At 36.8% G+C, this 15126-nt stretch overlaps 1 protein-coding gene across 9 annotated transcripts in view; it reads left to right on the forward strand.

The window, feature by feature from the left end:
* Positions 1-14414, forward strand: part of LOC135102362 (uncharacterized) — a 30618-nt gene extending 16204 nt beyond the window's left edge. For 8 of the 9 annotated variants that reach the window (XM_064007481.1, XM_064007484.1, XM_064007489.1 and 5 more), the window contains 9 exons: positions 549-1405; positions 2468-2602; positions 2957-3716; positions 4699-4885; positions 5096-5239; positions 5409-5537; positions 6372-6552; positions 8102-8217; positions 9315-14414. In XM_064007481.1, coding sequence (XP_063863551.1) covers positions 549-1405; positions 2468-2602; positions 2957-3716; positions 4699-4885; positions 5096-5239; positions 5409-5537; positions 6372-6552; positions 8102-8217; positions 9315-9457 — 2652 coding nt within the window. In that variant the 3' untranslated portion in view covers positions 9458-14414. The remainder of the gene's footprint in view (positions 1-548; positions 1406-2467; positions 2603-2956; positions 3717-4698; positions 4886-5095; positions 5240-5408; positions 5538-6371; positions 6553-8101; positions 8218-9314) is intronic. The other variant, XM_064007482.1, reaches the window with a different exon arrangement.
* Positions 14415-15126: the final 712 nt, after the last annotated feature.

Here is a 15126-nt window from a genome sequence, read left to right on the forward strand (position 1 = left end):
CTGGTAAACTCTGAACTCCCTGCCTGCTTCTGTATTTCTTCCTTCCTATGACTTCAACACTTTTAAGGAGGTTTCAAGACGCTTATCATTCAATTTTCGATGATTCTCTTGGTCTCTTTTGGGACTGGTGTCTGAATATTTTTTTTTTTTTCCCCAGTTTTTTTTCCCTTGGCCAATGATCCTCTTATGTAAAAAAAAAGATATCAGGTTGTGAAGTGTTAGGTATTTAATAATCTTCCTGTTGATGATAGATTAAAAACTTTAGGCAGGAAATTAAAAGAATAGGATGGTAGTTTGAGGGATTAGAGTAATCACCCTTCTTAGGAATAGGCAGAATGTAAGCAAACTTCCAGCAAGAAGGAAAGTTAGATGTCAGTAGAGAGTAAAAAGAGTTTGACTTGTCAAGGTGCAAGCACGGGGATACAATTTTGTTAACAGTAACAAGATAAAACATCATAGATGTGTGTGTGTGTGTGTATGTGTGTGTGGCAGCATAAGTGTTAGTTAATGGCTGCAGCAGTTATGAAATAACAGTGTGTTATTTTCAGGTGGCAGCCAAGTGTGGTGTTTCTGACAGACAGCAGCTTCCTGATACCCTCCAGCATTTCCTCACCCACGACCTTCCTGCTGCTTCAGGTCTGCTCTGCACCACACATCCCACCACCCCACTGCACCCTGCTCTCCTGCACCACCCCTCAGACTTTGAGTGGCAGAACTGTGTGGGAGCTCAACGTGCTGCAGCACTGATCTCCTCAGAAAACTCATTTGTCCACAATAGTACAAATCCTGGTGCATATAGTGCAGGCAGTGGAAGTGGAGGTGGTGTTTTCTGTGGGGTAGTGGGTTCTGGTGGAATTGAGGGCATCCATCAAGAGTTGAGGAATTCCAATAGTGAAGAAATTGTTCTCCCTGACCTAAGTTGCCCACCGCCAGGTCACGGGAACAAGGCTCACTTTTTGCTTGGAGCTCCAACCAGAATGGTGTCATCTCCTACTGGTAAGCCAACTATCACTGTTATCGGAGGAGACAAGAACAACAATAACAATAACAGCAGCAGCAGCAGCAGCTACATCACTAAAGGCAAGAACTCAAGCAAAGTTGGTGCTAATATCCACAGTAACATCAGCCACAACAATAGTAGCAGTAACAATCTCAAGAACAAGTGCACAGGCACAAATAGGCCGCCAGAGCCAGACAGTGGTACTGACATCAGTGAGGGTGAGCAGCTCTCCCAGTCCATCTTAAAGTATGAGGTCGAGCTCCGTGTGCCATCAGTTACAGGGGAGGAAGTCAGACACCCAAGACCCAAACAGTCAAATCCCTGCAAAGCAGTTGATGCTAAGGAGGTGGAGAAACTATTGCAAAATGCCCTCTGGAAGAGCACCCAACAAGAGGAGAAGAAAAGGTAAGGCTGGGGATCAAGCCATTATGGCATCATTGTATTCAGTATAGGGGTTAGATGACACACTTGCAAACCTCATTTCATTACATAATGTATCACTCCTAAAGAAGTTGTTGATGTTGAAACACTGTTGGTAATTATGCATAATATGTTGTAACAACTTAGGCAGTGCAGGTAAAGGGGATGGAGAGTAAAAAAGTAGGGAAATGCAACTATGGTTCTCCATGGGACTATAATTATTACAGGACCTTCATTAATGGACCAGCACTTGTTGACATCCTCAAAGGTTATGCCATGGCCAGTGTGTGAGGGACTTGAACTTTTGTCTCCTTACAATCATCTAATGTTAGCAAGAATGACTTTGCTATATTCTTCAGTACTCTTGTTCAGGGTTATTGTCAAGATTACCTAATCCAAAAACTTATTTATTCATAACATCAAGTAGCATCAATAATGAAGTTAACATGATTTATTTTTTTCTAAAAGCTGCAGATAGTCAGTTGTCTCTTGTGCCCTACATCTTAATATATTTTTTATTTTGGTACCTGTCTGGAGGGACAATATTCACTTGATCGTTTTGTGACTATTTCATATAATTTCTGAAAATATTTGCAAGTTATTATATATGAAAATAGGTAATTTTTATGTAAAAGTGACAAAGGATTTGGTGGTTTATTTTCTATTGAAGGGAAATGCACTGCTATATTCTATGACTTGCATTTCCATATTCATGTAGGTGATATTTGTCTCCAATACACAAGTTTAATTATCATCTTGTCTCCAGTTAGCTTCCATAGTGCCCTGTATTATAGCTTGATACTCATTTCTGGTGTGCCTGATTTAGCTGGTTGGGATGCTGTTTCCCTCAAAATCTGTTGTTTTATGATGAGCATGTAAATTTAATATATAATATTTACTTGTTATTTGCACTCCTTATTGATATTAAGAAAAGTATTTGTATCTTCAAGTCTAAGAGAAAGGTTGGTGACTAGAGAAGGAAGATTGTGTATACTCATCATAGGTGAGAAACTGTATCTAAAAATAAGTTACCCTTTTTTCCCTCAGCATGGACATTGTGGAAGCCACCAGTAGTGGAGGATGTGACACAGGCTACTCATCCCGCTGCTCCACCCCTCCAGGAAATTTGAGTCTGCCTGCTGATAGCTCATCAGACACGGCAAACTCTAAGCATGGCACTGGGTAAGTCTCTTTGCTGATGGTTCACACTAATAAGACAGAAGGAAATGTATAGAGTAATTCATTACTAAATTTGGAGCATTCTAAAATCAGGACTGAATAATTTTAGAATAGCATCTAGTTAGAAAATATATGAAAGTGAGTATAATAGTCAGAGAATGGCCATTGAACAATGTAGGACATGCTGACCTGATGTCACCATGCCCACATGAGCACAGGAAATTTGGTGTGGTTCATGGCACATGCTGGTGAAGATCAGTAGTATTTAGTAATATGTAACAGTATATACATCACCATCATGATTTCCTTCACAGCCTCTCCTAATCACACTATTTCCTCTTTCTCCTCCCAAAACAGTACCTTGGAGCGACAGAGCCACTCTCCCAGCTCTTGCAGTAGTGCTTCTCAAGGTTCATACCGGCATCCCCGCCAAAAACGCAGACACAATAGTAATGGCAGCTCCTCCAACAACCATGGCAGCAATAGCAGTAGCAGCAGTATTGCTGATCATCAGGAGTTTCCCAAGAACCACCACCAGCAGTACAATCATCCTAATCACCAAATCAGACCCATACACAACAACCAATATCATCAGTATCACCATCACAATCAGGCCAGTGGTGGGGGCTTTGGGGGCAACCAATACTACAGTCATCACTACCCTAGCAACTTTGTGATGAGGGACTGTCATACATACCAGAATCGGAGATATGACAGAAACTACAACAACTATGGACACTACAACCAGTATAGTCGTGATTATAATTATCATAATATGGGGGGGGAGCCACCACATTATGGGAGGTACAACCAAGGCCGGGGGTATCACAACAGATACCATAATGACCACCAAAACCATGGATACACACAAAGAAATGAACCAGTTTGGGACAGGAGTGCACCACTTGTGGACCGTGCTGGAACCTTTAGCTGTGAAGTGAAGGGAGATCAACGGTGGAAATGTGAGGTTGTGGATGCGCCCAGCCAACTGCTGACTGGCTGTGAATGGGATGGGCTCTCAAAACAGATTTGGGACTTCTTTAAACAGCATCAGCAAACCAATAAGACTTTCAGTCAGAAGATGAAGCTGAAGGAGAAGGTCCTGAGGGCCATACGGGTAAGTAATATTTACTTAAAATATATAAAACTTTTAAATTTAAATATTAAATTTATAATATTAAAATTAAAGTTATTATTTTTTTTAAATAATAGCATATATTTGTTAATGTGACAAGAAATTGAAAGTTGGTGAAAGAAATATTAGTGCATGATAATGATGAGAGGAATATTTACTCTCTCAGTACTATTATGCATGTGTTGGCACTTCTCTATATAGTCAGGTAGTGATGGGCTAGGCATGTCATTATTTTACAGAGACTAGGGAAGGCCTTCTTGTTCTTCAGCACTGATAGTAGTCTAATCAAGTTACTTTTTTGTATTCTAACAATACGTATGTGGTATCATATGACCATTAAATCAAACAGTCAGGCTGTTGATCAGTGTTATCATTTATATGTAATTTTTGGATAACAATATTGTGTTGAAATATGCCTAAAGTTACCTCAGTTAAAAACTATGATAGCATTTTACTTTGTGTTTAGGTATTCTACTGTGTCGAGAGCTATACACAATGATGTAATGTTAGTGTTTTACCTTGCCAAATGGTACACAATGACACACCTACAAATTCATGCTTTTCCTGACAAGAAGTGGATGAAGAGCAGTGAAATTTTGTAGGTACTCACTTGGTGTTTGCAAGAACTGTTGCCCATCACTGCCTACAAGCATGTGTATAAAAGTTACCAGATACACTTCTTAGGAGTGGAGAAACATTAGAAAATATGAAAGGTGCAGGGTGTTTAGATGCTTGTTATTAAAAATTATATATAATAACTAAGTTGAACTTGCATACCAGCAGCTTTAATCTGACACATGCCCTCAAATTGTGCTCTGGGGCAATAATTGGTCAGCAAGGAGTACTACAACTTTTTTTTAGAGTTGAAATCCTTGAGCATCCTCTGAAAAATCATGTGTATAATTTACTAAACTTTGATTAATATGCTTTTTTCCTTCATTAAATTCTTATTCTTTCTTTTAAGAATGTGCATTGGGTCCAGGCTGTAATTCCACACTGCCGACTATATGTTGTGGGTTCTTCTCTGAGTGGGTTTGGGGCTGACTGGAGTGATGTGGACATGTGCCTGATGGTGTCATGCCGAGACCTGGATCAGCGCACAGAGGCAACTGCCATCCTCCGCATTCTTCAGCGTGAACTTTACAACTGTCGTGAGTTTAGCTTTGATATCATGTCAGTTTTTTATGCTTTTTACCTGATATTTTATTTATCTTATATATTATTTTATCTTTGGGAGAAAGGAAAATTTGACCTGATTATTTTGAGAAATATGGATGTAATTCTCAATGGGTGTATATAAAAATGTTGTATGTCGTGTCTTTTCTTTTGATTTGTGTGCTGTATGGTTGAATGTGTTTCAGCATTTATTGAGAAGATGGAGCTGATCCGAGCGAAGGTACCAATCCTTAAGTTCCGAGATGCCCAAACTCAGGTAGATGTGGATCTCAACTGCAACAATGCTGTTGGGATCCGCAACACTCACCTTCTTAACTCCTACTCTCAGTGTGAGTGTTCTAATTTGAAACTTCTCTTGTCTTTGAAGCTTACTTTTAGAGATGGAAAATGAGCATAAAATAACACTGAGATTCTAAATGATCTAAATAGAATAGATCATTAGAATATATTTTCTGTCTTGATCATTCTCAGACAACTAAATGATTTTGATCTTCACAGTGGATTGGCGGGTGCGGCCACTGGTTCTGGTGGTGAAGCTTTGGGCCCAGCACCACAACATCAACAATGCCAAGAACATGACCATCTCTTCCTACTCTCTAGTCCTTATGGTCATTCACTACCTCCAGAGTAAGTAGTCATTTGGTCCTTCATACTTTTAAATTGTAGTGTTTTTGTTGGTGATGATATCTCCTAAGTCCAGAGTCCTCTTTGTAAGAAATTAAAGTAATTACAGTGATATGAAAAAACTTTTTTTTTATCTGGGATGGCATGATAATTACCTGACTGGAAAATTTAGATATGAGATGATTTGATGGTATGTAAAAGATTATATTGTCTATATATATATATATATATATATATATATATATATATATATATATATATATATATATATATATATATATATATATATATATATATATATACACCAAATGAATAATACTGAAGGTAGTGGTGATAACCATCATCATCATTACAACCATCATTCCCGCCATCTTCAATCTAGCTTCCTGGACTAAAACAGGGATGGGATGGACTAGTAAGGCTTGCATTGGCAGTCCTAAGAAAGATTAAACTTCAAGACTGCAGTCTTAAAGGTTTTCTGATGCTCTTCCCAAATGGGGACCCTTAGGCTGATGCTGATCTTTTCAGTGCTCTTTTTATTTTGAATTTTGATTATAAAACATAGGTGTGTAAAGTACATGCAATGGTAGTTTCAAGGGTTGAGAGAAGAATAAAGTTTTACTACTTTAGCATGGACTTCATTCTTATAAGATCATAATTTTTTTTAATAACTGGACTACATAAAACTTTTGAATGACCAGAAAATTGTATGACATGAATATGAAAGATATTCTAGATTGATCAAGTAGTTCAGTGTAATGTTTGAAACACAGGAGACATTTTGTTATAGTATGTGGATACAACAAGTAATCTTGGCTTACTGTGTTGTTGGAACAGAAGGTGTGGAGCCTCCAGTGTTGCCATGTCTTCAGAAGATCTTCCCTGAGAAGTTCCGTGCCCATGGCCCAGTTACAAATATCAGTGTTACAGAGAAGATGCCTACATTCACGTCGAAGAACAACTTCAGTATTGGAAAGTTGTTCCATGGCTTTTTGGACCACTATGCCAACAAATTTAAGTAAGTTGTTTAAAATTTTGTTTATTTATTTATTAAAAAGAATAATGCACAGTTATTTGAAATCAAGTAGATAATTGCAGTGAATGAAATAATGAATTATTACTTGCCATTGAGTAGTACATATCAGTAGAAGCTGTGCAAGGTACCCAGAGGCCATATAGTGATGAAACTACTGTCTTGGAATACTCACATTTAACACTAAGTTAGTCACCAGTGAGTACAGCAACAATAATGGTGTAGGTGCACTTAATATTAACCACTGTACTCCACTTTGTGAGAAAGGTATGGGTTAGAAATAATTTTTTTCCATTTTGTGGATTTTAATTATTTTCATGGTGATTTTTTAAGTTTCTTATTAGTAAATAACCAAGGAGACAAGTTTTTAATTTTCTCAGTAAAAATGTTTAAATTGAAGATTATTAATCAAGATTTCCCTGTGTCTTGCTCTGCACTGATAGCATGAATAAAAAAAATAAATTCTATTGTATAGATCTTTGCAGAATTGTGTGGACTTATGTTAAGTGTTCTTAATCCCAGGTTCACTTATAAACAAACCAATTACATACAGTCAGCATTAGCAACTGTCAACCATGATGTTTTACTGCTTTCTCTAGGATACCAAATTCTTTTGTTGAGCACTGTATGAAGATTAAATGAAAGTTAAAAGATGAAAGTCAGCAAACAACCATATGTTATCTCCAGTACAGGGTAAGGGATACAATATATAATAGATCAATAAATTTTTACCAAGAAATTACACTGAAAAAAGTAAAAGAGTATTTCTGTGGGAAAAGCATTCATTGAATGCAGGAATGCCCATTGTCTCAAGTGTGTGCTGGACCAAAAAGTTCCATACAGCAAGTGCACTCCTTTAATCTGAGGCACTTCCCAGGTTTCATTTAGTGAATCCAAAGTTTGTTTTGTATTAGGATTGTTCATTAACTTTGAAGGTTTTCTTTTATTCATAATTCCCTATATTAAGGTTTGCCATATCAAGAGTTTATTGTGTAAACCCAACCAGTACTTGTAAGATACTGAGACATTGCAGATTTGAGTCCCTTGAGTATGGCAGGTATAACAGATTTATATTCACTACCAGTCAGTTTCATAGATAAAATCCAACAAATTTATTTAAATGGATTATGCTAGGGATTGGACTAGATTTCTATGACCAGAAAATGAACCAAGGGAGGAAATTCAGATAAAGATTGTTTGAAAGAGGTGAGTCAGGGAGCTACAAAACATGATGCTGCAAGTAAGTTGTGATTCACTTCTGTTGAAATACTCAAGTGATCTATCTTAAAAATCTGTATTTCATTACTCCTCAATGGCATATGAAAGAACTAAAAATACAATCTAGCTTACTCTGCATGATATTTTCTCATGGATCAAAAATGCTCTAGACTGTAAGTTGAATTGCTGGAACCAGAGATTCACTAGTCACAGTGTTGTGGAAAAGTAAATTTTGCTATGGAGGAGATACTATTGTGCAGTCAAATACTTCATTTGAACTATTTTTTCTTATTTTTATATTATCTTTCTGTTAAAGGTTTATTGAGGAGACAATCTCAGTACGGACAGGAGGAACAGTACCCACTGCTCACTGCCGCTCAGTCCCGTCTAGTAAGAATGATTCTCGAATGTGGAAATACCTTTGCATTGAAGGTTTGTATTAATTCTTCTAGTTTTCCTTACATAGAAATTATATATGTTCATATCACAACTACCACATTTTTGATGCATGAAACATTTTCTTTCATCTGCAATAACATATATTTAAGCTTTAAACTTTATTGTATTCTCTGTGTACTTAAAAGGATGAGGGTAGAAGGTTGAGAACTAGTCCTCAAGGAAATTGTACTTGAAAAAAAAAAAAAAAAGGATAGAAGTATTGTCAAGTAGGGGAGCCTTAAGAAAGAGAGAAAAGTAGCTACTGGTGGAAGAATATCTGAAAGCTCAGACTGATGATTGAATATTTCTTTGGGATGAAAAAAAGTGGAGTGGAGAGAAGAGAGAGAAGATTTTTTAGGAATATAAGTTGTTTAGGAAACTTGTGGAAGGGGGAGTGACTGTAATGACTGTAATGGAAAATTACAAATGCAAGAATGACACACTGGAAGGAGATATTAATGAATATTAAATGTCTGGAGCAAATGAAAGCAAGAGTTTGTGAAACAATATGTTTTTCTAAGAGGAAATACAGTGTTCCTTGACATGGCCATTTGCCAATGTTATGAGGGCATCTTGAGGCATGTGCCATTAAAATTGGATGAGCACATTGAATTGAACATTTTCTTGCCTATAGCACTTGAAAGGTGCTGCAGAAGGATGCATGTGAGCTTGTAGCAAGCCATATGTGCCTTTGTTGCTTCAGCTATGTTTACAGATAACAACACAAATCTGTTTACAAGACATTGTTTATCCTTATTTTAATTTGTATTTACTCTTTGTTTACATGATATCGCCTCATTTTTGGATCCTGTCATGCATGGGTAAAGTAAATAACTTGCTCACAGGATTCAATGTATTTGAACACAAAAATACCAGACAAATAGTAAAGATTTACAGTATCCAGATATATTGCAAGCAACCTGCTTGAATGAAGAGATGTGAATGCAGCAAATTGTAGAGTGCCAGTAATATAACATTCATCATATTCTATTTCCTGTGGTCTCACCTCATTATACTTTATTACTGATGGTTGGTGAGAACAATTACAGGAGGAGGAAGAACAAGATTAAAATGTAGCTCCTATCTTCCAGAACCATTTGATCTGACGAACACTGCTCGATCTGTGTATGACGAAGAAGTGTTTAAGAGAGTGCGGAAAGTATTCCTGGACTCCTACAAACTTCTGGATGAAAAGAGAGACCTGTCTGCCATCTTGGGTGAAACAAAACTTTGAGATTAAGGAAGCAGGTTATCTCTTGTGGCATCATGCACAGGTATGGCTACTGTATATCAGTTTCATAGCATCAAAGATATGATCCACCAGAACATGGCGCTGACCTAATTTGCTAAGTGGGAGTGTGATGGTGGAAGGCATCATGATGGATTCAGAATGGGACCAGTTTTTTTATTATTGTTTTTTTTTTATTTTTTTATTTATTTTTTTTATTTATTCATCTTTTTATTATCAAATGTGTATGTGTACTGAGATGCATGTAGGTAATGTGTTCCAAAAGACAATACTGAACAGACAGCAATATGGCTTTGGGGCTTCATGCATCATTGTTGCCTGAGGTATACCTCTGTCCAGAGCAGTCAGTTGTGTGTAAGTCAAGTTGACTTAAAGGAATAAGTCAACATGTTCCCATATTTTCTCATTTAATGTGGTATCTAAATATAAATCAGGTCAGCAGCATTGTGGGATAAATATTGAGTATTTTTGTGATAATGGTGAAATGATATTCGAAAGGGGGCTGTAATATTAGCATACAGAGAGAGAGACAGAGAGAGAGAGAGAGAGAGAGGGAGAGAGAGAGAGAGAAGGGGGAGGGGCAGAGGAAAGTACCAAGCTTTTCCAGCCTGTCTAAAGTTCTGTCATATCAAGCAGTTTGTTGCATTTAGGAAGATCATGTACTTATTACTCTATGAAGGATGGTTTATTAGAAAAAATTTAGATTGTGATTTGCAATTGTCATATCAATAATATTAAACATACAGCTGATATTATATGATGTCCCTTGGAATTTTGCGTCACCTTTTGTATTAGATAAAATAAAAGAAACCCCATGTTTGTTACCTGATTTAGTGACAGCTAATGATGGCCAGTGAAAGTTCTACCTCTTTTGTGTCGTGGCAAGAGCTGCTTTCTCTATACGCCAGGTGGCTCTGGCGTGTGTTCCTGCAGCTGTGTCAAGATGGCCTTGCCTCCTTGTCCTAAATACTTTTATGGGTGAAGTAAAGGATGTAGTGTAGATTATTAGGCATTGCAAAGTTTTATACTTGCATCATAAGTTGATCAGCAAAGAAATGTTGAAGTTTTAAATTTTGTGCCAGTTCTTTTCAGAAATATCTTCCTTTTCTAGCAAGACAAAAATTGATGTGTTAACACTTGGAGTATTTTAGTATTAATCTCAACAAAAATCTATTGAACGTTAAGTATTCCATTGTTTTGTTATTAAAGTTATGGTTCAGGTTATTTATTTATAACTTGTCACCATTGTCACTTGGTCAATGTTGGGCCTCACTAGTGGAGAGTTTCCTTGCTCATCATGTGTCAAAGAGAGAGAGAGAGAGAGAGAGAGAGAGAGAGAGAGAGAGAGAGAGAGAGAGAGAGAGAGAGAGAGAGAGTTATCTCCTTGATCTTGCCATTTTGTTTGTTGAAGTCTGGAAGTTGAATATTGTAGAATTGAGGTATCACCTTGTTAAAGTAAACACTGCATGTTTTTGAGCTCTTTGAAGTAATATCACTATGTAAAGTTTTTAGTTATTGGTTCATTTATAAGAAATAAAGGATTTTATGTTTTAGTTTACTTTTTAAGTTAAATATTATGATTGTGTTTTCTTGTTCCTATATGAGGCAAAATTAATTGAGCCTCCAGTGGTATTTCATGCCTGTTTGGTTCATTTCTCTTATTTTATCTTTTGTGTATGGTTGTTTACTGATTTCAACTTGTTTACAAAGAACTTGTGTGTTGTAGTACAGCTCGAGTGAGTAAGCTGGCCTACTTACTGAGGAATTCTTGATTATTAAGAAAATATTACTTTAACAAAATTAGGTTATCACATGATACTATAGAAATTATACAGGTCCATGTGATGTGCAGTGGATAGGATAGTTGAGACCAGGAAGAAACACCTGGACCATCGCCACCATCACCACTAGCATAACAGCAGAAACTGTGCGTCCCTCTTCCAAAACAATGTTGTTAGTTGTGGTGGTGGTAGTGATCATAGTGGCTGCAGCTTATGTTGCTGCACATTTCCAAGAAGCTTATCCCAGGCTTTCTCTAAGAGCAAGAAACTCTTCAGTATTATGCTCCTAATGCAACCTGCCTTTGTGGTTACATATTGTAATATAGGCAAATAATGTATGCTTCAGTATTCACTTCAGAAAAAGTAAAAAAAATTCCAATCGATGTTTTGTTAAAGATAATGCTGGCTCTGTTCCAGGTACTTGTTGTAGTCATTATGCACAGGGAATATATTCTATTATAGGTGTAGATCAGAATGTTATTGATAATACTTGTTTGTAGTATATTCTCAATCAAGTATCATGTAAATAAAACTGTTTGCAATTAAATATGGACAGGATAAAAGAGCTCAATATATAATGAAAAATTTTCTTAAAAAAAAAGGGGGGGATGGGGAGAAAGAAGCTTATGTATGTAGCTTTGCTCAGTCATTGACAATATGAATGTGATATCCCTCAAACTCTCGACTTCAGACAATCGTCAAGTGTGATGCTTAACTTTTCTCTGGCAGATGGTAAACAAGGGAACTTCCCACACTGCAAGAGATGGATTTTACATACACCATCTGTAGAATACATCTGATACTCTTGACATAATGCCATGAAATTATGAAGAGATTAGTACAGAGGCAGTGTGCCAGTTGTGGTGAGGTTTATACAGGCTTGTGCATATGTTGATACCAGAACAAGGTCAAAATAATATTTTCCACATCTTCAGTTGGGTTTTCATATGTTGAAGTTTTGCCATTGGAAACTTAAGTACTGTATAAACTTTGTCACTTAATGTAAGCACTGTGTTGAGTGAGTGAGGGGCAAGCTACCAATCAACATCAGTATCATTTATACCTCAATGCCTCAGTGCACATTATACATGAACTGTAAAGGTTGTAGCTGCCTTATGTAAACTGTATGATAGTTGCTGAATTAATTCATTCCATTGTTGTATAACAGTGTGGCTGTGTCCTAATGCATGTGCATCACTTTTTAGGAGTCCTTCTCATGTAGAACAGACATGAAATGAAGGCCTGTTACTGTTTATGGCTCAGAGAATGAAGTTATTGATGATACCTGCTTTTGTCATAAAGCTAATTGAAAATGAAACATTAAAAAAAAAGGTTGTGCCAAACATGTTTGATGAGTGAGGTTAGCCTGTGAAATGGGTTGGTCCATCATAGGCTCAGTGAGTTTGCCTCACTTTTTGTCATAGGTTTCTTGGTTTCTTATGATTACTGTGAACTGAAAGTCGTCAATGTATTTCTGCTTTTGTCAGCAGGTATGGACATAGACAGAATACCAGTGACAACTAAATGCTTCATATATATATATATATATATATATATATATATATATATATATATATATATATATATATATATATATATATATATATATATATATATATATATATATACACACACACACACACACACATTTTTTTTTGTGGGATGCAAAATGAGCATGCTTTTATAATAAGTGAATAATAAGGTGTAAACCTATTTCTTGAATAGTGATGAGTCATAACTACAAACTTTTTTTTTTCTTCTTTTTTTTCCAGTCCTGCTGATATATTAAGTGCCTCTCAAGATAAAAATATTTTCTTATTCCACATACCCTCAAGGACTAGCATAGACAGTTTAGTGTAAGTGGGGTTCACAACTGACAGTGTTGTGGAGGGTGAAGGGATGTGCCCTCAACACTGGACGGCTCATGGTGTGCATTATTATATTACAACTAAAGGTTGGATATCATCCCCACTTGGCTTGGTTTGTGGTTTTACTTACAGTATAATGTTACTATTGCGGTATTTCAAGGTGTGCTTTTACTGTAATTTTGAGAAAAAAAAGTAATAGAAAATTAGTACTGTTATATGATCATGTGCACTGTTTTATGATAATATACTGTATAGTTAATGAAATTATACATATTGGGTCTCACTATTACTTTTTATTAAGTTTGACTTAGAATATGTTTGCCTGGATATTATTTGTGGTGATTTTTTGGCAGGGTAACTTGATGATGACATTACAGTTCATAAAATGGATGCCAAGGAAATAGATTATATTCAGTTATAACATTAGCTGAAGTGTGTTTTCAGACATTCCCACAAGACATCGGACATTTAGTGTTGAGAACTTGTTCATGAGCACATCTAGTTTTATAGACCTTGAACAATTCCACCTTGTGAACATATGATTATATTTGCAGAAAATTTACTGAAGTAGAAAATTAGAATTTCCCATTGATGTCAGCCTCTTTACCAACTCATAACTTTTGCTTCATTGGTCACTATCATCCTTTGCAGTGATTGGCTGCTGGTAGATTACCAGGATGTTGGTGCCATCAATGCTTGTATTGTACTTTTCTCTGTCACTCTCAAGTCCTGCACCTGAGTGTTTGTGTAGGTAGCTTCACTCATTGTCAAGCAAATATTCAGTCTACCTTGATAGTAACACCATAATTTTTTTTGTCACAACAGAACATGCAAGGATACAGTAGACTTTGAAGTTTAAAGTACTTGCATTTGGTTATTTATTTCTTCAAGTAAAAATGCACATGGCTGCTAACACATTATATAAACCATGCTGGCAGACTGACTGATCAGAATTTTATCTTAGATTGAAGATCTTGTTTTAGGTTTCAATAACAGCTTGATGTAAACAAAGTTGTAATGAATAAAGTTTAACATCGTGATAGGAAGAGGTTGATCCATCTACAGGTGATTGTTAGTGCTGCATTCCCCAGATCCTCCTCTAGCAAACTGGGTCAAGCAGCTTGGTGTATGATCTGCTACTGAGTCATGTAGTGAGGTCACACTTAGTTGCTCTGCCTCACAAGTACAAGGATTTCTGTTATTTACTTTTGGTGCAGTTGTTGCTAGATGCAATTGTCATGCATTCTTGTAGGCCACAATATGCCTCTACTTACAATAAAGACAAAAGTGCAAGCTGTTTTTTCTTCTAAACCTCATCTTCTTTTCCTCACTGAAACTCAGGTGTCTGAGCCCACTGACAGTAGCCCCTTTACTGTTCCCTCCTACTTACTCTATCCTAATTTTTTATCCAAAGCTGGATGTTGTGTTTTATGTACACAACAACTTAACCTGCTCTCATGCCCATGCTTCCAAACTACCCTCCTACGGTTTCTATCCTTCTCTCTGTAACTTCATCTCAAGTTTCCTTTCTGACCGTTCTATTGCTGCTGTGGTAGACGGTCACTGTTCTTCTCCCAAATCTATTAACTGTGGTGTTCCTCAGGGTTCTGTCCTGTCACCCACTCTCTTCTTATTATTCATTAATGATCTTCTAAACCAAACTTCTTGTCCTATCCACTCCTATGCTGATGATACCACCCTGCACTTTTCCACGTCTTTTCATAGACGTCCAACCCTTCAGGAGGTAAACATATCACGCAGGGAAGCCACAGAACGCCTGACTTCTGATCTTTCTAAAATTTCTGATTGGGGCAGAGCAAACTTGGTATTGTTCAATGCCTCAAAAACTCAATTCCTCCATCTATCAACTCGACACAATCTTCCAGACAACTATCCCCTCTTCTTCAATGACACTCAACTGTCCCCCTCTTCTACACTGAACATCCTCGGTCTGTCCTTTACTTATAATCTGAACTGGAAACTTCACATCTCATCTCTAGCTAAA

This window comes from Scylla paramamosain, chromosome 7, assembly GCF_035594125.1.
Source record: "Scylla paramamosain isolate STU-SP2022 chromosome 7, ASM3559412v1, whole genome shotgun sequence".
Lineage (NCBI taxonomy): Eukaryota > Metazoa > Arthropoda > Malacostraca > Decapoda > Portunidae > Scylla > Scylla paramamosain.